The sequence below is a fragment of the Pelmatolapia mariae genome, linkage group LG1 (genome assembly GCF_036321145.2).
Source record: "Pelmatolapia mariae isolate MD_Pm_ZW linkage group LG1, Pm_UMD_F_2, whole genome shotgun sequence".
NCBI lineage: Eukaryota > Metazoa > Chordata > Actinopteri > Cichliformes > Cichlidae > Pelmatolapia > Pelmatolapia mariae.
In genome coordinates, this window is record NC_086227.1 from 14,078,366 (window position 1) to 14,100,085 (window position 21,720).

Genomic DNA, 21,720 nt, shown 5'->3' on the forward strand with positions numbered 1-21,720 from the left:
CATGGGATCCTAAAATTCCAGTCAAGAAGGAAATAAAAAGAAAAGTTTCTATGGGAGTGTTGTGAAGAGTCCTCATTTCAAACAGCATGTTTATCAGTGAAGTGGTCTTGAAACTCCCTTTCTGTTCCTTGTCAGCCTACATTGATTTCCATTGCCATCTCTGTTACATTTAAAAATTCATATGAATTTCATAAAGTCAATAGTAAGAAACTGTCAGTTTTCAGTCTTTTAGCGATCGTCAATACATTTAATCTCATTCCAGTGTATCTGTTTATATCTGCACTTTTAAAATAGCTAACTAAAAAAACAAAACCCACTCATATGCATTGTAATTGCTTTTCCCCTCAAAACCTGTAATCAAAGCATCAGCTGGTTCACTGGAATGTCAGAAGATTAATACACTTATTGACCAGAAAAGCAATTACAGCAGCACTTCTCACCTCCGCAGAAGAAGAAAATGACCAAAACGGCAACTTTAGACACACATTACCTCCATATTTAAATTAAGTTAAAAATTGAGTAACATCTATGTTAAAAGTTTATGTACAAGCAAAAGGCAAAAAAAAGAAGGTTGCAGAAAAGTCAAAATAATGATAATGATATTCAGCATCCATACCAACATGCATACACTATATGTAATGTTCCTTTATAAATCACCTTAAAAATTTTCTTATATTCCACCCAGAAGGCTTGTTCAACAGATCAATAAAAATCCCTCATGAAGACTGCTGCAGATACAGGACAGTGGCATTGAGTGTTGGCTGCTGCTGCTGCTGCTGTAGTTACACTAAACAGGAAATTCTTGCAATTTGAAGTGGTGAAACATAGAGGTGTGCTGTGCTACACCATACGAGTGTCAAGATCCTGATTGAGGCATGCAGACCATCGCTTGCTGTTTGGCATTATGTAAGCGTCTAGACACAGAAATAGCTGAAGAAACAAAACACATTCTCCGTATCTGCAAAACACATCATGTTTTAACTCTACAAATTCACCAAGGATGTTTTTTTTTTTCATAGATGATTATGAAAGCTCATGGATAGATGTACGTTGTAAAGGCAGAGTGTTTGGCAACCTGGTGTTGCCAACGTGCAAGGCCACAATGCTTCAAAAGACAGCATATGTTCGCTGAAGCAGTTTTATACAAATAACATCATCAGAATGTAATATAATCTAAGAAAATTAAATTCATAATTGGTGAGATTTAAATAGTACTTCCATTTTCAAGAAAAAAACAATTTTATCAGAAATTTAGCAGTGGTCTCTTTGCCATTTCTATAAAATAAATAATTGTGGATATTTGTGTGTGTGTGTGTGTGTGTGTGTGTGTGTGTGTGTGTGTGTGTATATATATATATATATATATATATATATATATATACACACATAATTTCATCACTTTCAGTTGAGAAATAAATTACAAGGTTATTTTCTGATATGCCCTGCCAGACTTTCAGGAATCTGCCACCTGATGCAATCTGGCATCATCCTCAGTATTTAAGCCAAACCTTGTGCTCCACAACTAACCAGGACTAGTGTGGGGATCACACAATCTGACTCTTTCATCTGAGCTCTGAAGATGTGCTAATGGGCCAATGCAATGTATTCAGTTGTGCAATAATAATTAAAAAATGGATCATAGTTTTAAATGGTTACAAATGGAGTTGGCGTGTATATTATACTATAGAGATGTTCTTATGAAATAATTATTGTGCTACAAGCAAAAGCACATGATCACACTGCTGGCCTAAAATAAGTCACATTGCAGATTTGTGTGATATATGTTGTTTAATATTTATTGAAATTCACCACGTGATAATGGATCATTGTAAAATTTCAACATTTCTGTTTAAATCCCTCCAGTCTCCCCAAAGTTTCCGATGTATGGCTCAGAGATTCTGTACTAATATACATATAGCCAGAGGTGGGAAGTATAAATACTTTGTTACGGTACTTAAGCACAATGTTTTAGGTATCTGTAATTTACTTAAGTAGTTTTGACGTGTGCAAAAGTCGGGGGGGGGGGGGTGTTGTTTTTTCCACAATACCAAAAACAGGTATCCTTAAGTTGCGGTTGCAGTACTTCAGCATCTAACTAGCCCTGCTGAAGAGGAGCGAGCATATAGGGACTGACAAGTTTTTTTTTAAAAGGGTAGGTCATTTCAAATTATTGTGAGTTCAACAAAGATCAGTGTGTTTGCTGAAATTTGTCAATTGCAGAGAGGTTTGTCGTACAGTGTGTTGCTAGCTAAAGGTCCAGCTGTATATCCCAGAGAGAGAAAAGAAAGAGGGCTAACTTCATTCAGAGATGGAGAAAGATAAGAAACACAGGAGAGGAGAGGAAGAAGAGAGGTTAGATTTAAAGGTAAGGACTGCTCAGTGGTGTTTGAATATGTTACAGCATGTTTTTTTTCATATTGTGAAACATGCTGTAAATCAAACTGAGTGGACTGTGTAATTTAAAGGTTGCATAAAAAAATACAGGTTAGTGCAGAATAAACAGGTTAGTTCACTGTACTGTGATGGGTTTAAAGTAAAGAACTATGTGTGACTGGTGCACAGTGGTTTCATGCTCAGAGTTGGGTTACATCAAGTGTAGCTGAGTGAATTTTAGATGATGATGCTTAGATTTATTGACTGAAATTCACCTTCATACCAATGTTATACCATTTAGAAAAAAAAGACAGGCAGTCAGTGTAGAGGATAGAAATCAGCCAAGACAACTCATGAAATATTTGCTGAATTCTACAAATTCAGCAAAGGATTGACATACACAACTGAATTCTAGTTGAATTCAGTTGTGTATGTCCACAAAGAGCTGCAGGTCAGCTGACCACAGCCTGTACACTAAGAAAATCAGCTGGAGCTCTTATTAGAAATTATTGTGAGTTATGATTCTTTTCTCCACACTGAGCATTATCTGCACCTGCTGAATCCCACTTAAACCAGTGACTATACACATTTTCCTGTTTCCTCTGAAGAGCTACTTTTACTTTCTTACTTTGAGTACATGTTTTAACAGTAGTGTTTGTACAGAATACTGTATTAAAAAAAGTATTAAGTGCAGAATGTCTGTACTTTTTCCAGCTCTGTATAAAGCCCCAAGGCCTGTTTGTACCACTGTGGTTATATACAGTGGCTTGCAAAAGTATTCGGCCCCCTTGAACTTTTCCACATTTTGTCACATTACAGTCACAAACATGAATCAATTTTATTGGAATTCCACGTGAAAGACCAATACAAAGTGGTGTACACGTGAGAAGTGGAACGAAAATCATACATGATTCCAAACATTTTTTACAAATAAATAACTGCAAAGTGGGGTGTGCGTAATTATTCAGCCCCCTGAGTCAATACTTTGTAGAACCACCTTTTGCTGCAATTACAGCTGCCAGTCTTTTAGGGTATGCCTCTACCAGCTTTGCACATCTAGAGACTGAAATCCTTGCCCATTCTTCTTGGCTAAACAGCTCCAGCTCAGTCAGATTAGATGGACAGCGTTTGTGAACAGCAGTTTTCAGATCTTGCCACAGATTCTGGATTAGATTTAGATCTGGACTTTGACTGGGCCATTCTAACACATGGATATGTTTTGTTTTTAACCATTCCATTGTTGCCCTGCCTTTATGTTTAGGGTCGTTGTCCTGCTGGAAGGTGAACCTCCGCCCCAGTCTCAAGTCTTTTGCAGACTCCAAGAGGTTTTCTTCCAAGATTGCCCTGTATTTGGCTCCATCCATCTTCCCATCAACTCTGACCAGCTTTCCTGTCCCTGCTGAAGAGAAGCACCCCCAGAGCATGATGCTGCCACCACCATATTTGACAGTGGGGATGGTGTGTTCAGAGTGATGTGCAGTGTTAGTTTTCCGCCACACATAGAGCTTTGCATTTTGGCCAAAAAGTTCCATTTTGGTCTCATCTGACCAGAGCACCTTCTTCCACATGTTTGCTGTGTTCCCCACATGACTTGTGGCAAACTGCAAACGGGACTTCTTATGGTTTCTGTTAACAATGGCTTTCTTCTTGCCACTCTTCCATAAAGGCCAACTTTGTGCAGTGCACGACTAATAGTTGTCTATGGACAGATTTCCCCACCTGAGCTGTAGATCTCTGCAGCTCGTCCAGAGTCACCATGGGCCTCTTGGCTGCATTTCTGATCAGCGCTCTCCTTGTTCGGCCTGTGAGTTTAGGTGGACGGCCTTGTCTTGGTAGGTTCACAGTTGTGCCATACTCCTTCCATTTCTGAATGATCACTTGAACAGTGCTCCGTGGGATGTTCAAGGCTTGGGAAATCTTTTTGTAGCCTAAGCCTGCTTTAAATTTCTCAATAACTTTATCCCTGACCTGTCTGGTGTGTTCTTTGGACTTCATGGTGTTGTTGCTCCCAATATTCTCTTAGACAACCTCTGAGGTCATCACAGGGCAGTTGTGGAGCTGTTTTACAAAGAAGAATGGGCAAGGATTTCAGTCTCTAGATGTGCAAAGCTGTTAGAGACATACCCTAAAAGACTGGCAGCTGTAATTGCAGCAAAAGGTGGTTCTACAAAGTATTGACTCAGGGGGCTGAACAATTACGCACACCCCACTTTGCAGTTATTTATTTGTAAAAAATGTTTGGAATCATGTATGATTTTCGTTCCACTTCTCACATGTACACCACTTTGTATTGGTCTTTCACGTGGAATTCCAACAAAATTGATTCATGTTTGTGGCTGTAATGTGACAAACTGTGGAAAAGTTCAAGGGGGCCGAATACTTTTGCAAGCCACTGTATCTGGCTTCAAAACAAAAGACATTGAGCCACATGAACAAGGGAAATTTATAGCTGTCCAAGACCATAATAATTACCACCTGTCTATTTCTCTTACCCATGCACCAGAGACTGCAGATGTTTCCTGTGACCTGTTATATTCTTTCATTACCATTTTGGGATCCTTTTTTATAGAGTATATGTACATATCCCAGTGATCTCAACCTGGAAAGTTGCTTTTCTATGTGCTGTAGTCTAGTTTTTATTACACTCCCCCCTGATTCTGTCGCTGCTGCTTGGATCACTGGGGAGCGCACTAAAGAGCAGAATATCTTCTACCAAACAAAAGTTTATAACTACTTTTTGCCATAAATGGTCTGATGCTGTGACACAAATGTCTTAGACAGACCTGAGGTGATGTATGATTACAGCAGTACAGGCGAAGGGGTGGAAGTTTCAGGCTATTCAACTCATATAGAGTGCGTCCTTTTATGACTGTCTAGTGATACCTCAGTGTTTGAGCACACTGAAACATACCAGCTAGATTATGCTATTCATTGCAATGATGTACCCTGAGGGGATGATGAGTACTTGGAACAAGATAATGCTCCTTCCCATGGTGATGGAATTGTCCGGAAATACATGGTTCAATACTCATTGAGGTGAAATACCATCAATGACCCAGACACCACAGTCACCTGTATTAGTCTCTTGGGTATTCACTCAAATGCAGCATCTGTACAAAAGAACTTCTATGTATCATCTTTTGGCAAGCATGACACACTAATGTGTGTCTGGTTTCCTTTTATACTCGGATCTTCAGGTTTCTTGCTTGTTATTTGGACCAATGCGATAGTGCACAGGTGTTGCTTTCATGTTATGAGTGTTCAAAATTGGAAATTGGAAATAATCTTCGAGATAGGTGTCCTCGGGATAATGCCATTTTTGTTCAGTTAACAAGATAAAGGGCCATGAATGAATGCCTGTCTTGTGTCTCTGTACTAGGCATGTTTACATTTAGTACTGTTTAGTAGTAACTGTTACTATACAGTGCATCCAGTATGGAAGACTGTCTACTTTTACTGGAGATATCTTCCTATTTTATTATTTTTTAATTGATGTTGTTGTTGTTGTTGTTGTTGTTGTTATTGTTTTAAATTCTAAGCATGCAGAGAAGCAAGTTATCCTTCAGCGGCCTATAGTTAACATTGACATTTTAACAGACTTTTCTTGGTGTTCTCATTAAAACTCACAACAGTTGTTAGGCTTTACCAGGACCAGCTTAATCATTTAGATTCATTTAGATTGTCAGTTATTTGAATGTCAATAATTTGTTACTCCATGAATACATTTCATACTTTGGCACTTCTACTTCTAATGCTTAAATAAAGCATTATGTGCTTATCATGCATATTAGTAAGCATTTAGCAAGTGTGTCAGGAACTGCTAAATCATCTCAGTGGTGTTTTTCTCTTAACCCTAATTACACCTAATTCACCTCTTTGAGCTCCCTTGGGATGAGCCTTTCTCTTTCCAAGTCTGTCCGTGGCCTGATTTTATACAGGATAAATTAGATAAGCAATATTAAATGTCTCTCTAAAATAATGTTTAAATTGTGCTTGATTTTAGGTCTGTCTGAGCCAACAACATTTGGGACATTCTCAGGAAAAGATGTTCCATCACAGATCGCCTCAAACGGTCACATCATGAGACTGGAATTTCAGTCTGATCATTCAAATACTGGGAAAGGCTTCAATATCAGCTATACCAGTAAGTACCAACTACCTACTTATCGCTCAGTCCATTTGTTGTTTAGGCCGTAGTAAACACCCTTAGTTTACAAAGTCACTGGGGGAAAATGTGTAATCTCAACCAGTTGGTGAGCGGTTACTGGAGGTTGCCAGCAGCCCAAGTCATGCAAACAAAGAGACTAGTCAGTGGCCCACTGGCACTAGGAAAAATCTGTGCTTCTACAGTAGTCCCTGGAGACTGACACTAGGTGAAATTGATTGCAAAGTGGTATGAATTGTGCACTGAAAACCTTCTTGCTTGCCTGCAGATTACTGTGATTGCTTGTAGTTTGCATGGAAGATGCAGACTTGTCTGCAAAAACTCAGAAACTCTTGTGAAAAGCATGACAAAAACCAGAAATGAATTTGCATTGAAGTAAAGATGCACCATTTGAAATGTGTTGGTGGATGTCCTCTATTTCTGCTTTCTGCTGCAATTTTTCCCATTTTTCAGCTACTCCGTGAGTAGTTATTGAGTATTAGCAGAAAAATCTTTGTCTTCTGTGAATACTGCAGTGACTGTGATAGTCTACTAGTCACAAAGAGGATTTGGGGTAGCAGCCTCTTTGCAACCAACCAAATATCCACTGAGATCTCTACCAGCGTACTACCTCATTGTTGTATTTGAATTTGGTTTTGTGATGTGGCAATTTTTGTGTTTTAATTTTTTTAAGTAACTGTCATTTTTTCCCAGCAGTTCTTCTGACAAATGACAGCATGTCGTTTTGACACTTTGACAATTTTTATTCAGAATGCTTCCAGGGCCACTTCAATGGAGTTTTGATAGCAGAAATTTGTTAAACAATACGGACATTCCAACAGTAAAACTGAGATGCAACACTACTACCACCATGTAATCAGAGACAAAAGCAGAAATCAGTTGTCAACACACTGCAATACATCATGTTCTAGGGTAGTTCCTACCGAGTGTCCCTTTTTTAAAACAAGTGATGATTTACTGATTATCAAGCTGAGTATTGCTAAGTAACTTTATGCACATCTTTAAAACATATAAGCTAAATTTACAACTAAATTCTGAGGATTTGCTTCCAGAGCTACCGGCTTGTTGTATAGCTAGTATCTTCATATACTAGTTAAGATCCATATTAAATATAGCTCAGAGTAAAATACATTTTCATATGCTAACCACCTCAGAATGGCACTTCGTTATGATTAATATAATACCGACATCAGCATTACTGCACCTGATGTTACCTTAACCTGTCCTGTTTGACTTCTTCTGCTTGACTGATCCTATATGTATGTCTTACTCAACTTTCACCTAGTTAAGCCTGTCCCATTGTCAGAGTTTGAACCCAGCTACTCCATCTTGTATATTTATCCACTCTAAGCTGAACTAGTTCTGCCTGAGTGATTCAGATTCATTCAGTGTGATTACTATGCAGTTTTGCACCATTTCACACACTGCCTCCCAAATGACCTTGTCTTTGGCTCTTCCTTTAGAGGTGGCATTTGACAAATGAAAATAGTGTGTGTGTGTGTGTGTGTGTGTGTGTGTGTGTGTGTGTGTGTGTGTTTAACCTAGTGAAAAAAAATGAGCATAATTAATAACAAGATGTACTATTTCAAATCCTAACACAAATGAAAGGTTTGATGCACCTCAAATGAAAAATAAATACGCAGTTAAATAAAAATCATATTAAATTAAAGGCCTCTCAAACGTTTTACCTGGCAGAAAAGAAAAATGCTGAAATACATTCAAAAAGTTTTTAGTGGTGAAACTTTTTGAAAATGTAATTTGAAAACCTGATGACATAAATTCTACACTGGGACTTAAAAATATCAAACATATTGTGCTGTTTCAGTAATTTGGTCTATTAACATTTTAATGCATATATGAATATCAAGAGGTTATGCTTTGGGTATATTTATATGAATTGTGTTAGAAACTCAAGAATGAACGCAAGACTGTGCAGTTATTCGGTGAAAGCGGTGCACTGGGAGCCAATAACTGTTCGCAGATTTGAAGATATTATGAGGACGTCATGCGTAAAAATGTGCTTTAGCCTATGACAGCTAAGGTTATTAATGATAGATTCAAAATGGATCTAAATTCTGTTTTTATCACTTTCAGAGGGAAGAAGATGATCATTTCCAATTTAATCTACTGCAAAAAACAATTTTGACCTTATATATGTTCACTTTTTGTTTCTTTAACAATTTGTTTTGAACTAAACCATACTTTGGGCAAAAAGAGACTGGACTCACTATTGTCCCTTGAGGTAGAAAGTGTAACTACTTTAGCGCTTGGGTCTAGCTCAGTGGTGTCCAAACCCAGGCCTCAAGGGCCGGTGTCCTACAGGCTTTAGATGTGTCCTTGATCCATCACACCTGATTTAAATGGCGAAATTACCTCCTTACATTATATGTCTTGAAGTTCTCCAGAGGCCTGGTAATGAACTAATCATTTGATTAGTTCATTACCAGATTTAGACTCTTGGGATAAGTAAAAACTCTGAATAAATAAGTCTAGAGTTAGACCGATCTGAGGCTTTCCCACATTATACAATATTGTTGACATTCTTAACAACATTGACATTGTTGACAATATTGTAGACCCAGTGTGAGATCTAAAACCTGCAGGACACCGGCCCTTGAGGCCTGGAGTTGGCCAAGCCTGGTCTAGCTGGTTAGCCTGCTAACTTTATTGCTCCTTAATGTCAAAATTCTTATTTCCTCACTAACTACAGCTAATCTTTAAAATTTTTACATCTTACTCACAAATGGCTTGCTCAAATTTTTAAATTTCAAAATGCATTCACTGTAAGATGCATAGTTATTCTTATCTGAGGTCAACTATTGAGTTCATCTTTTCTCTGTCATAGCTGAAATATCATTTAGTTTTTATTTTTTCCTCTTTTTATGCCATATGTTTCTACCTTTCCCTGTCACTATGGCTTCTTCTTAGCTTTTTCAGCCTTAGTTGGCCTTTTTTCACCTTCTACTGGGTTTAAACCAATGACTGTATTGGTTTAAACATATCATTTGAGTATTTTGTGTGCTGGCATTTTGTGCTTTTTCTCATACGTATCTTCTAGTCTTTTCCTCCACTTCTATAATATCAGTTGTTGAAGGAGTGCAAGGGCTACTGTATCTGTGTCTGCCTTTGGCCTATATAGTGCTTTCTCTACATGCATATTTGAACACATATTTGAATACTGCTGCAAGGCTGTATGTAATATACAGTATGTGTGCATTTTTGTTTGTGTACCTGCCATTTCCCTTCTGGCTCTCATTTTTTTCCCTACGTCCTCTCCTTTCTCTCACTGCTCCCATTTCCCTCCATCAGCAGCTAATCAACCTGAGACATGTCCAATCACTGGGTGTGTGCTCTGGGTGGGATCAGGTTAATCTCTGGAATTGGGATAATATAAGCTTAACATGACAAGGTTGAGTCCACATAAAGATAATTCCATTCCCATATTTCCATATCAGTGGAGATGTCACATTCACTGTGATTCACATTCACATTCACAGTGATACAGCAGCGGTTTCATTTTTTTCCTCTGGCAGAACCAATTTTTAGGTATTAAAATAAATTGAAAAAACTGGGAAAAACTGCTCAAATGAAAAGATATGCATACATATTTTGAACCACTTAACCAGAGTGTAGTTGCAATCTTCCAGCTTTCTCTTTTCTTTCAGATTACGTCTTTGTTCTTTTCTTTTTAAATTAATTTGCCTTTGTTTGATACAGTAATTCAATCTTATGTGTCTTAGCCCCAGTTATAACTTTTCTCTGGTTATTTTCTCTCTGTAGCATTTGGTCAGAATGAATGTCATGACCCGGGAGTTCCAGTAAATGGTCAAAGGTACGGTGACCAGTTTCAGCTTGGCAGCTCAGTGGCGTTTCGCTGTGATCAAGGATTCATTCGGACTCAGGTAATAATCATTTGAAAGTATCATTATCACACTTTTTTAACACAATTTTGAAATGATTGTCATAATCGGTGCCCATAGTTGTGTGTTAAAAACTAGTATAAATGTAGCATTTCTTTAAATCGTGTATTTCCAGGGGTCCGATCAGGTCACCTGCATTATTCAGGATGGAAATGTTGTCTGGTCTGCAGCTGTACCTCGCTGTGAAGGTAAACCTAAGCAGACACCTACACATAAGAACTGTTTATTGTATATAGGAGTATAATGTTCCACAAAACATTCAACTATTTTAGCGATTACCATACAGCTCAAGTGTGTTTATGCACCTTTGGAATAATTAAATTTTCTCTTCTAATTGATTTTAGCCTTGCAGTTTGGACACATCATTCTTTCTAAAGAATAATCTTTAAATGAGACCGGCACATGTTGTACCAAAGCTTTTCAGGGACACATATTCATTTATTTAGACACCGAAAGACAGAGATGTACTATTAGGTTGCAGATAAGCAAATTTCATATGTGGAAGTGATAATAACAGGATTGTCAGTTTTCTGCTTTTTCGACAATTTTCGAAGGTGAATGGCACCCACCAGTCCGTGAGCGTTTGTATGTTTATCTTTACAACCTTCCCATCTTGCATCCTGATTGCATTGTCTAAATGACATTATCAATTGTTGCCTGTTGTTAATAAATCGGATAGAGGACAAAATCAAATTGAACATGGGGGGGGTCATCTTTTTAACTATGGAGTACGAGAGAATATCATCTCTCCTGTTCTTGAAGATCCCATCCAAAAAAACTGCTCCTTCAGTAAGCATTCGGTGTTTTGTTTTGTTTTTCTTGCTGAAAGTCTGGATTTATGAGAGCAATCAAATAGGCAAAGGTATGAGCTACTTGAAAAGACAAGCCACTGCAAATTATTGCAGTGGCTTATGTTGTAGCAATGAATAATAAAGAAACCATGAATTCCAGGTCTGGAGTTTTTTATGTTTAATTCAGGTTCTAGACAGACTCAAAATGAATAAGAATAAAAACCGAACATGATACAATGTCTGATATTTCATTTTATTTGAAAGAAACAGCTCAACAGGAGATAATTATTGTTTTTTAATGTGTCATAATTGAAATTTTGGAACTCCAAGTGTGAGCTATAAAGTAGTGACGGTATGTGCCAGTTTTGCTGCCTGCAGCTTGTGCAGGGAAACGGAGAGTTATTTTTTGGCACCATTTGACACATAAATATATTTAATTCCTCCTATAAATTATATTGTGATAATTATTTGGGGCTTTTTCAAAAATCACTAACTCAAAATTGCTTACTGTAGCACAAGATGGGCTCACCGTAATTTCTGAAGGTAAATGTTTATGTATGAAATATAGAAATTCAGAGTGGATTAGAATGATAAAATAAACGGAGCAGACAATTAATCTGCTAATTTAATGAAATAGGAGTAATTTACATACATTTACAAGGAGAAAATGATTAATTTAATTTCCTGCGGTTGTGTGTGGGGGTCTTTGTTTCTATCCAGCTCCCTGTGGAGGGCATCTTACAGCACCTACAGGTGTTTTGCTATCTCCTGGTTGGCCCTCCTTTTACAAAGACTCTCTGAACTGCCAGTGGGTGATTGAAGCACAAGCAGACCATGCTGTAAAGATACACTTTGACAAGTAAGTGTATTATTCAATTATGCTGTTGACTGATTTGTCAAATGTGTTTGTTCAAAAATTGTTGAGGTTTGACTGTTAATGGTTAGAAAATATGGTACGGTTAGGGAGTGCATTATTTAGTTAATATTTTAGTTGGGCAGTCTTTCATATGCAATATAAGGTAGTCAGATATAAATGAGGCTGGTGAGTTACTGCTGTAGTAAATGATTAATGTTGGCTTTTTACATTTTTTTTCTTCTGGAAACAAGCCACAGACAGATGCAGTGTAGCCTGAAACTGCAATAGCAGAAATTTGTCTTTTTGAAATGTGACGTACACGCCGAGTTATCTTCATCGCCTATGAGGCATTTCATTTGTGGACGATTCAGCATACTTCTTCTGAAGCAGAGGCTAGTTAATTTTTCATTTAGCTGGTCAGATATAATTATTCAGATACCGCGTTGTTGCAGTGTGTCAGTAGCTCCCAAATCTTGGTTTCTGTTCAACTAGATAGGTTGGTGATATACAACATCCTTTTTCTGGATCAGCTACTATTTGATGGTTAGACCCAAAAATCGACTGATTAGGCCCTGTAGCTCCAACTTAATGTAAATGGGTTAACTAGTGTTCAGCTATTTAATAGAATAGTTGAAGGTGTGACTGATTGATTGCTTACATATCAGTCAAGTTTCTTATATGGTAGTACTTTGTTATAGCTCGGTGGGTTTTTTTTTGCCTACAGTGGATTAATTGTGCAAAATGAACAATATTGTCGAGTTTTTGTTTTTCAGCATTGGAATTTAGTAACATGTATAAGTGTAGTTGTGAGTTTCATGTGAATGTTTTTGTTTTTCTTTGTTTCTATAGGTTCCAGACAGAAGTCAACTATGACACGCTGGAGATCAGGGATGGCCCCTCAGCATCCTCTCTCCTGATCGGCGAATACCATGGTACCCAAGCGCCTCATTTCCTGATTTCCACATCAAACTTCCTGTTCCTGTTGTTCACTACAGACAACAGCCGTTCTGCCGCAGGCTTCAGCATCAGATATGAAAGTAAGTCTAAATGACTGATAGACTGAAATGCCTGGTAGACACACTCGAAATTGCTTACAGACGCAAATACACTCAACCTCTTGACACTGCGGCGGTTGTGTGATGTGATTTTCAGGTGTGAAAATGGAGTCAGATTAGTGTCTCGATCCTGGTATCCCAGTGAATGGTCGTCGCCATGGCAGCAGCTTTTCCATTGGCTCTCGTGTGTCATTTACATGTGACCCGGGATACACACTTAGCGATCAGGAGCCAATTGTTTGCGAGCAGAATCATCAGTGGAGTCATGCTCTTCCCAGTTGTGATGGTTAGTATCTTCTTTTATTTTATTTGATCTCTTTCAGGAATTACCCAGTAGCGTGAGTAATACAATCAGGGGCGAATGCTGTTCTCTCGTGACTCACCTCACACATCTCTAAACACGGAAAAGAGTGAAAAAATGTTGTCAACATACAGTACGTACTGACAGAGCAGGCCATTGTGGTTTGGGGTTTGTTTTCTTTTAACCAAAGACATTGCCCAGTTTTTGCCTCCAGATGTGCTCAGTTGGGAGAACAGCTTGAACTAGCTTTATAAATACACTTCTCAAGCTGAAAGCTGCATTAAATGCTTTCGTTGGCAAAATAAGTCATCTTGAGCTGAATTTAATTTTGGCCAAATTGTTGTTTGATTGATTATGTGTGCTTTAGAGCTGATGTTTTTAATTCTCCAACTGAATATATTTCAACTAAGAAATAGTAGCCACCACAGTCTTTTTTAGGGATTTTTATCTAATTATTTTCTTTACACTGGAAATCAATGTATGAGCTCTTTTTTAAGTTAATCTGGCACTACAAGAGAAGTTGAAATTGCATCTTGCTTTGATAGACTTTTGAAAGATTGATAAATATCAGACTTTGTTATACTATTTAGCACTTTTCTTACAATCCATCTCAACTATAACTATATAACTGTGTTCGTTGCACCTTGGACAGGGCTTCATTCTATCACTTGGCTACCACATACAGACAGATGCACACTGAACTTGACATCTGCTGTATGTACATCCTCTCTGAAGATCTAGAGACACTGTTTTTTTTTCACTCATGTTCAATCCTGTCCTCAAAGCTAAACATTTTTAAGGGTATGGTTTTTTGTTTGTTAAGCAACTTACCGCTGACATATGAATCATTCAAAAATAAAATAAGCCTTTAACTCAGGGGACAGCTTTGTGTCTACACATAACAGACAATATAAAGTAGCAAGGAGGCAGTTTTTAAATTGCACTTTTAAGCACTTTGTTACTAGCAGCCTAGTGCAAAAACACATCATTTGTCCCCATTACTTTAGTTGAATTTCCAAAATTGCCAAAGATAACACAGAATGACAAGCATCAAATAGTATTTTTACACCAACAGGGTGATTACCAGAGAGCTATTAGCTCTAAACTTTGCATATCATAATATAGTGTGTAATGTGTCCTTTGAGGAAACTGATCAAGACAGACTTTTAGCAGATGAACTGCAGGTAAAAGATCCATCTGTTCTTTAATGTGATCCATCTACTCTTCACCAGAGCCACATCAGAAATGGTCTCATTGGAAGGCTGGTTTTTGGTTCAAATCGTCAATGAGGAATATCTACAGCCATCTGTAAAACATGTTATAGTCTCGGTCATGGTTTGAGGCTGAATTTCAGTCAGTTGATGCTGTCAAAACAAGTGGATTCTGAACACAAAAAAGTACAGTTAAACTTTCCTCTACCATGTGATAAAGCAGGTAGAGGAAAACAGCTTCCTTTTTCAGCATTGCAAACAGAACAGAACATATCAGTCATGGACTGGCCTCCCCAGAGCCTTGATGTCGATATTATTGAAGCAATGTGGGATCATCTTGACAGAGAACAGAACCAAATCTGGCCAACATCCACAGAAGAGATTTAAATGTCCTTCAAGAACCTTGGAGGACTATTCCTGAAGACTACATAGAGACATTAAAAGTACACTTGCCCAAGAGAGTTCAGGCTGTGTTGAGGAATAAAGGTGGTCATAAAAAATATTGACATTCAAGCACACTGGAGTTGCACAGAAACTTCGTTTTTGTTTCCTTATGTTGGCGCAATTTTGCATGCACTTCAATAAATCTCTACCCCTATTCTCCATTTGGTAGCAAAAAGTAAAGAACTGATGGGTGGCTCAAGATTTCTGCAGATTACTTTTTATGCTAAATTTTCTGCGTGGTCACTTCATTTCTACACTGACCCTGAACATTGAAACCTCGTTTTAATATCAACACAAAATACAGGAGAATAAAGATGGAAGTGGCAGAAAAGAGGATCAGTCTGTGTCAGAGGTAAAAGACATTTGAAAGGGAAGGTGTTTTCAGTGACACCAGTAGCTACTTTCCTTCATAGCAGAATATTGATGAAATAAAAATCCGTTCTCTCACTTCTGCCTTTTGCCCTTTCACTTTTTGCAACAGACAGCTGTAATTGGACAAACAGTCTTCACTCCCACCACAATGACTCAAGCTGGACATTTAGCCTTTGTGAACTTATTCAGGTCAATAGAAATTACTGAAACAGATGCTCCCTGGCTATTCAAAGGGCTTCCTATTCAGCGTTTTTCCACAGCTTATGCTGTGGTGGGAGTTAAACAAACAGCATCTCATCTGCTCTGCCAAATGAACATAATCAAATATGAAAATGAAAGGATATCACAAGTTAGGAGTAAGTTCATGGCAAAGCAATCTATGTCGTACTTACAGCCATATAAGGCAAACAGTTTTAAACCGGCACTGTGACATTTTCAATTTTCAGCCAGGCATGCCACTGAATGAGACAGCTGTCACATTATAAGACATGTTATTTCAGAATGGCACTTTTCAGAAATGGTGTGTAAGACTTGACTAAATGTAATGTGAGATATAGTGTGCTTTTGGGCGAAGATCACAGTGGAATTATGTGTTAAGTATATTATTACACAGCTGAAATTTAGATTAATCACATTTGGCTGCATGTTGTGGAAGTGTGGGACGAAACAAGAAGTCTTGCAAATACTGAGCAAACCTACAATATCTACTCACAAAATTCTTGGTTATTCTATTTAAAAGAGCAAAGAAATCATCTTTAAGCCCTCCCACAGGCATGCTGGAAGCGATTCATACACACACTCGCACCCATTAATGGCAATAATGTTATTTACAGGACAGTCTCAGAGGCACAGTTAACATTTCATACACACTACATTACACAGACAGTATTGCATTTAAAATAAAAAGCAAAATGACATGTCGCCATCCCCCCAGGCATGCAGGCACCATTCCCTTTCAGTAATGCCAGAACGTCTATTCAACACAAACCATTCATCTTATTCCTGCAGGTCAGTTAAATCATCAAACAGATAACGCTGGCTGCTCTTTTATGTGTCAGGAAGAATATTGAAAGGGTGCTGTGACATTTTAAAGCATGCAGTTGGTGCCAAGACAACAACTTGTTAGAAGTGACCAAAGTTAGAGAATCACTCTAAGTGAAGTGCGATGGATTCCTCTAAGAAGGTATTTAAAGACTAAGAAAAGGGAAGGAGGAGGAATGATGCTGAAAACTGATATGCTATCTTTATATATTTATCTCTCCTCTCTGAAAACCAAGCAGCTCTTTCTTTAGAATCCAGCCTTCTTTTTCTTTTCTTTTTTTTTTTGTTAGTCATGAATCGTCTCTCTTTCTTGTCACATTCTTTTTATGCATTGTTATACACCTCACAGTTTCTCACACACATTTCCTTAACGATCTCTCTCTCTCTCTCTTTTCACACACAGATGATTAGGACCACCAAAGTATGAACCGTTACACACGTTACATACATTACGTACTGACAGACATGCGCATGTGCCTTCCTTAACAAGGGTCGTTTAGTCAGACAGTGTCCTAGTTTTTGCCAAATCCTGATGGGAGTCTGAAAAGCTGGCACAGGTTACCGCAACACTCACAAGACAGCTAGTCAGTGAGAGGGAACAGCTCGTATCACAGCTTCTCAAATCAACCCCAGCCCTGTTGAAATATGATATAGAATAGTAGGAAGAAAAATGATCAGACTGAGAGATTGAGAGAGAGAGGGGTGAAGACGAGGTCTGCACGCTGGAGTACCTGCAGCATGAAGAAATTAGAGGAGCTGTGAAATCTGTCCTCATAAATGCAAAAATCATAAATAGTCTTTTTATAAACCTTTCACCAAATGAATGACTACTGCATTTATCTCTGTAGCTAAAGGATGCGTTTGTGTACCAAAATATATTTAAATTGACAGTTAAGAAAAATGTTTTGTCTGTTTGTTTTGTTTATAGTCTGGAATCCATTTGTTTTATAGCTGACAAAGAGATTCCTTTTATTGCCATGCCAGTCAAACACCTTGAAGCACTTTAATTGAATTAAATTTATCTGAACTGCTCTGAATAGTACTGAAAGCGATGAAAGCTCAGTCAAAGAGAAGCAAAGAGTCAATATATTATCTTAGTTCAGAAGTCTCTGATGTACTGCTAGCTCTCTTTTACTCTCCATTACATTACTATGGCATTTTTCATTCTGCAGTACCCCAAATGAATTTGTCCCGTTCCATATCAGTGAATTGCTCTGAGTGGAGGCTAGGTATCTGGTAACACACACACACCAATCCCTCACTCTCTTTTAACAAACCAGTCTCTGTTTGTCTGTGACATTCTCCCTGCTCTTTCCCTTTGTCCTTTTGTTTCTGCAGTAAGCTCATCTTTAACCTTTGTTTCGTTCACTTTGCAAAATCTCTTTGCAAAAGTTCCAGCTTTTCTAACACAAATGGCGTTTGCTGAAATCAGCACTGCTCATTGCTCACTGCTCATACTATACAGTAGAATGTTTGCACGCATATTGTTAATGTCGTGTTTCTTCACCATGAATGCAATCGTCTAAACTGGACACACATTTGCCAACTGTTCAGCACATAAAATGATGATATCTCTATTATGTTAAGTGGTGTCATGACTGCATAACAGGTCGATTTACGTACAAGACCTGAGACGCCAGGGTTTGGTATTAGAGTTATGTATGACTAACATCTTAAAATCTTTATTCTTTATTATTATACGTTGTTCTACTCTACATTAATCTTTCTTCTTATGTAATCATACAGTAAGTCTTCAGTACAGGCCTGAATTAAAACCATGCTAACTACATCAAATTCAGGGGTGATTTTCTGCAGGCTGGGGGGAAAAAAGCCAAGGTCCCAGGAATTTAATAAAGAATTTATATTAATCTGCCAGTAGGTAGTGAGCAGAGTTGGGATCGTTACTCAAAAAATAAGTAATCTATTAGAAATGCTGGTTTCTTTTTAAAAAATAATAATAATGTAATACTGTACTTACTTAGTTATCCATGGTGAAAGTAATTAATCACATTAATTTTGTGTCATGACCTAAAATGTATTGTCACATAGTTACCAGTTAAGAATATCTACCTTAGCCCCCTCTCCTGCAGCCTGGTACCAATCTGAAATAATGAAAACATCACTATAGTCTTTATTTTAGTGTTGCTAAGTTTGAACACAAAGCAAAGTTGAAAACCAACTCTAAGAGATTTCAAAATGTTTTCCACATTGATTCTACTCTAACATGTAGAAATGGATGCTACAAAGCTAGAAGCCCAATTCCTCATCACTGCTTTTTTTTTTTTTAACACCGTTAAAGATCAGGCTCTGGCTGCTGGGCTAGGCTGGGTTCTTCACTAGCTTTGTCATAGCATGCTGTCACTTTTCAGATACTTTTAATGAGCCAAGCTGTGTTAGCAGCATTATGTTTCGGTCTTGGACACAGTTTTCACTTTACCATTGTGCTATTGTCCTTCGTGCAATAAAAACAAATGTAATGTCCATATTGTCGCTTCTCAAAAGTTGTAGAGCACCCCACCATTTTCCTCCTCCCTGGAAGGGAAAGGCATGTTTGCCATTATGCAGTCAACTAAAGACCCTTTGTAATACAAGTAACGTCATAATTGAACTATAGCTTGATCACTGAATTAAGTACAATAATGCAATACTTTATTGTGTTACTGAAAAATGTAATGTGACGATTGTAACATGCTACTTTGGAACTCATTACACTGATCACTGGTGGCAACCTCTTAACGGTACTGAAGACGTGTACATTTTTAGTATAACTTTTTTGAGTTTTCTTCTGCTGTGTTCCAATCTTCTCTGTCTGTCACATTTTCAGCTCTTTGTGGAGGTTATGTTTATGGTAAAATGGGAACAATTCTGTCTCCTGGCTTTCCTGACTTCTACCCCAATTCTCTAAACTGCACCTGGACCATAGAAGTGTCCCATGGAAAAGGTAAGAATGCTCAAATGTAATGGAAATGCCAATCATTGGTTGTAACATGTTCAAATATGTATTTTTTCATATTTTAATAATATGGAAAAATGTGTTAGGCAATGAAATGCGGCCACCCTTTGCCACAAATTCTTCAGTGTACACTTGGACAATTTTTCAAGTGTAAAAAATAGTTCTCTTAGACAACTTGCCACAGCCCTCTCACTATCTTCATGTAATGCCTCTTCATGTAATGCCAGACTGACTCAGAGATGTTGAGATCAGAGTGCTGTGGGGGCTCTATGGTTTTCTTGTCACTGCAGATAGTTTTATATGACTTACACATTATGCAAGATGGATTTGGGACAGAGCATATTCCTCACTGATGGTACTGGATGATGGATAAGAATCTCATGTACAGTGGCTTAGACTATTGCTTATATATATTGCCTGATAGAGTGTATGCTTTGCGTATCTGTAACTGTCTATCTTACACTGCATGCCTATCCATCCATTCTTGCATTCATCTATCCTTTCATCCATCTATCCATTTTGCCATCTGTTCTTTCAGGAGTCCATTTGGTTTTCCACACTTTCCATCTGGAAGAGAACCATGACTACTTGTCAATCACAGAGGATGGCAATTTTCAGGTTCCGGTAGCTCGACTCACTGGCTCCGTGCTGCCTCCTAGTGTTAAAGCTGGACTCTATGGGAACTTCAGCGCTCAGCTACAGTTTATTTCAGATTTTTCCATGAGTTACGAAGGATTTAATATCACTTTCTCAGGTAAGAACACCCGAACACAATTTTTCTACTTCTTTTTTAGCATTGCATTGGCTAAAATTCATTTTAAAGTAAATTACAAGGCTTATTAAGTTGCCCTGTTAGTGACTGTATGATGATCCCTTACCAAAAAACAAATAAATAAATAAATAACAAATTCATTGACTTTTCTTTAATGGCAGACTCTTGAAATTTGCAAACGAGTAAACCAAATTGTTAGATACAGTGTTTCACCTGCTCAAGTAACTGTTTAATATGCGATGAAAAAATGGGTTTTATGCGTTATTAAACCTAACTGGTTATTTTGGCGGATATTCAGTACATCTGGTTAAGTGCTGCACTTACATTTAAAAGCTTTTATTTGGGACCTTGATACATGATACACGAATTTTTGACAGTTTCCCTAAGTATTTCAAACCTATTTGGCACTAAAGATTACAGAGCTTCCTATTTCAGTGGATGAAGCAGTCTTGAATGAGACTGCTGCACATGTTTTCATAATGAGATGAAGCAGGGAAAACTCATTTATAAATCAAATGTGTCCTTTTTAACATTCTTGTAATTTAAGCTAATGACAGTTTAATAAATTAATCTTTAAGTATTTAAATCTTTCTGGGGAATTTAAAATAAGTCTTTATGACACTTAAGTGACACAGCTCTAAATGCTTAAATGTAGTGTTAATGCATTTCTTTCTAGTGTTGGCTAATATAACAATTTTTGCACACTTCTTATTAATTAATACCTTCTTTCTTTTTATCCTGACTCACAACAATTTCTCTCTACAGAGTATGACTTGGAGCCATGTGAGGGTCCTGGTGTACCAGCATCCAGCAGGAGAATGGGACTCAGCTTTCAAGTTGGTGATTCATTGAACTTTTCTTGCTTCCCTGGCTACCGACTTGAGGGAGAGAGCAAGATCACTTGTCTGGGAGGAGGCAGGCGAGTCTGGAGCAACACGCTACCACGATGTATAGGTAAGATGTCAGCGCTTAGATTGACTGATTTGCCAGAAATATAAATTGATAGCAACGACATGCAAAACAGAAATCATGGTAGATTATTTCTTCATCTGAAAAACATTTCCATTGCTAGCAGGAGTCAAACTGGATTTTCTGAGGTTGTGAATATATTTGCAAACTTTAAAAAAAAAAAAAGTATTGTTATTTAAAAAAAATTTCGTGTTCTTAAAAAATGTAAATTAAAAAAAATAAAATTCCTTTATTCTCTCATTACACAGTCATTTTTAACAAATTCATTTTGCTAGTGTTATTGCACCAACAGGGTGCTATTAGGATGACAGGATGACAGGATGACATTAGAGATGCTCTTTTTACATTCAGACTATTTTTTATGCAATATTATACTAAAAAATATAATGTTGAATATGTTATCTCTTCTATGAAAACAACTGGCAGGTGGCAAATAAAACAAAACTTTTAAAGTAAATTCTTGGCCATATGAATAAACCTGGAGCATTGTTATAATT

The 21,720-nt window shown here is 37.6% G+C and overlaps 2 protein-coding genes across 7 annotated transcripts in view; both read left to right on the forward strand.

Moving 5' to 3' along the window:
• The window catches only part of LOC134627207 (CUB and sushi domain-containing protein 1-like), a 49,472-nt gene extending 36,104 nt beyond the window's left edge, over positions 1-13,368 (forward strand). For all 6 annotated transcript variants that reach the window (XM_063473194.1, XM_063473179.1, XM_063473171.1 and 3 more), the window contains 6 exons: positions 6,377-6,517; positions 10,319-10,440; positions 10,574-10,646; positions 11,970-12,108; positions 12,955-13,142; positions 13,258-13,368. In XM_063473194.1, the coding sequence (XP_063329264.1) occupies positions 6,377-6,517; positions 10,319-10,440; positions 10,574-10,646; positions 11,970-12,108; positions 12,955-13,142; positions 13,258-13,280 (686 nt within the window). In that variant the 3' untranslated portion in view covers positions 13,281-13,368. The remainder of the gene's footprint in view (positions 1-6,376; positions 6,518-10,318; positions 10,441-10,573; positions 10,647-11,969; positions 12,109-12,954; positions 13,143-13,257) is intronic.
• LOC134627291 (CUB and sushi domain-containing protein 1-like) overlaps positions 13,289-21,720 on the forward strand; it is a 56,340-nt gene continuing 47,908 nt past the window's right edge. The window contains exons 1-4 of the mRNA XM_063473251.1: positions 13,289-13,446; positions 19,354-19,470; positions 20,021-20,236; positions 21,020-21,208. Of these exons, the coding sequence (XP_063329321.1) occupies positions 19,383-19,470; positions 20,021-20,236; positions 21,020-21,208 (493 nt within the window). The 5' untranslated portion in view covers positions 13,289-13,446; positions 19,354-19,382. The remainder of the gene's footprint in view (positions 13,447-19,353; positions 19,471-20,020; positions 20,237-21,019; positions 21,209-21,720) is intronic.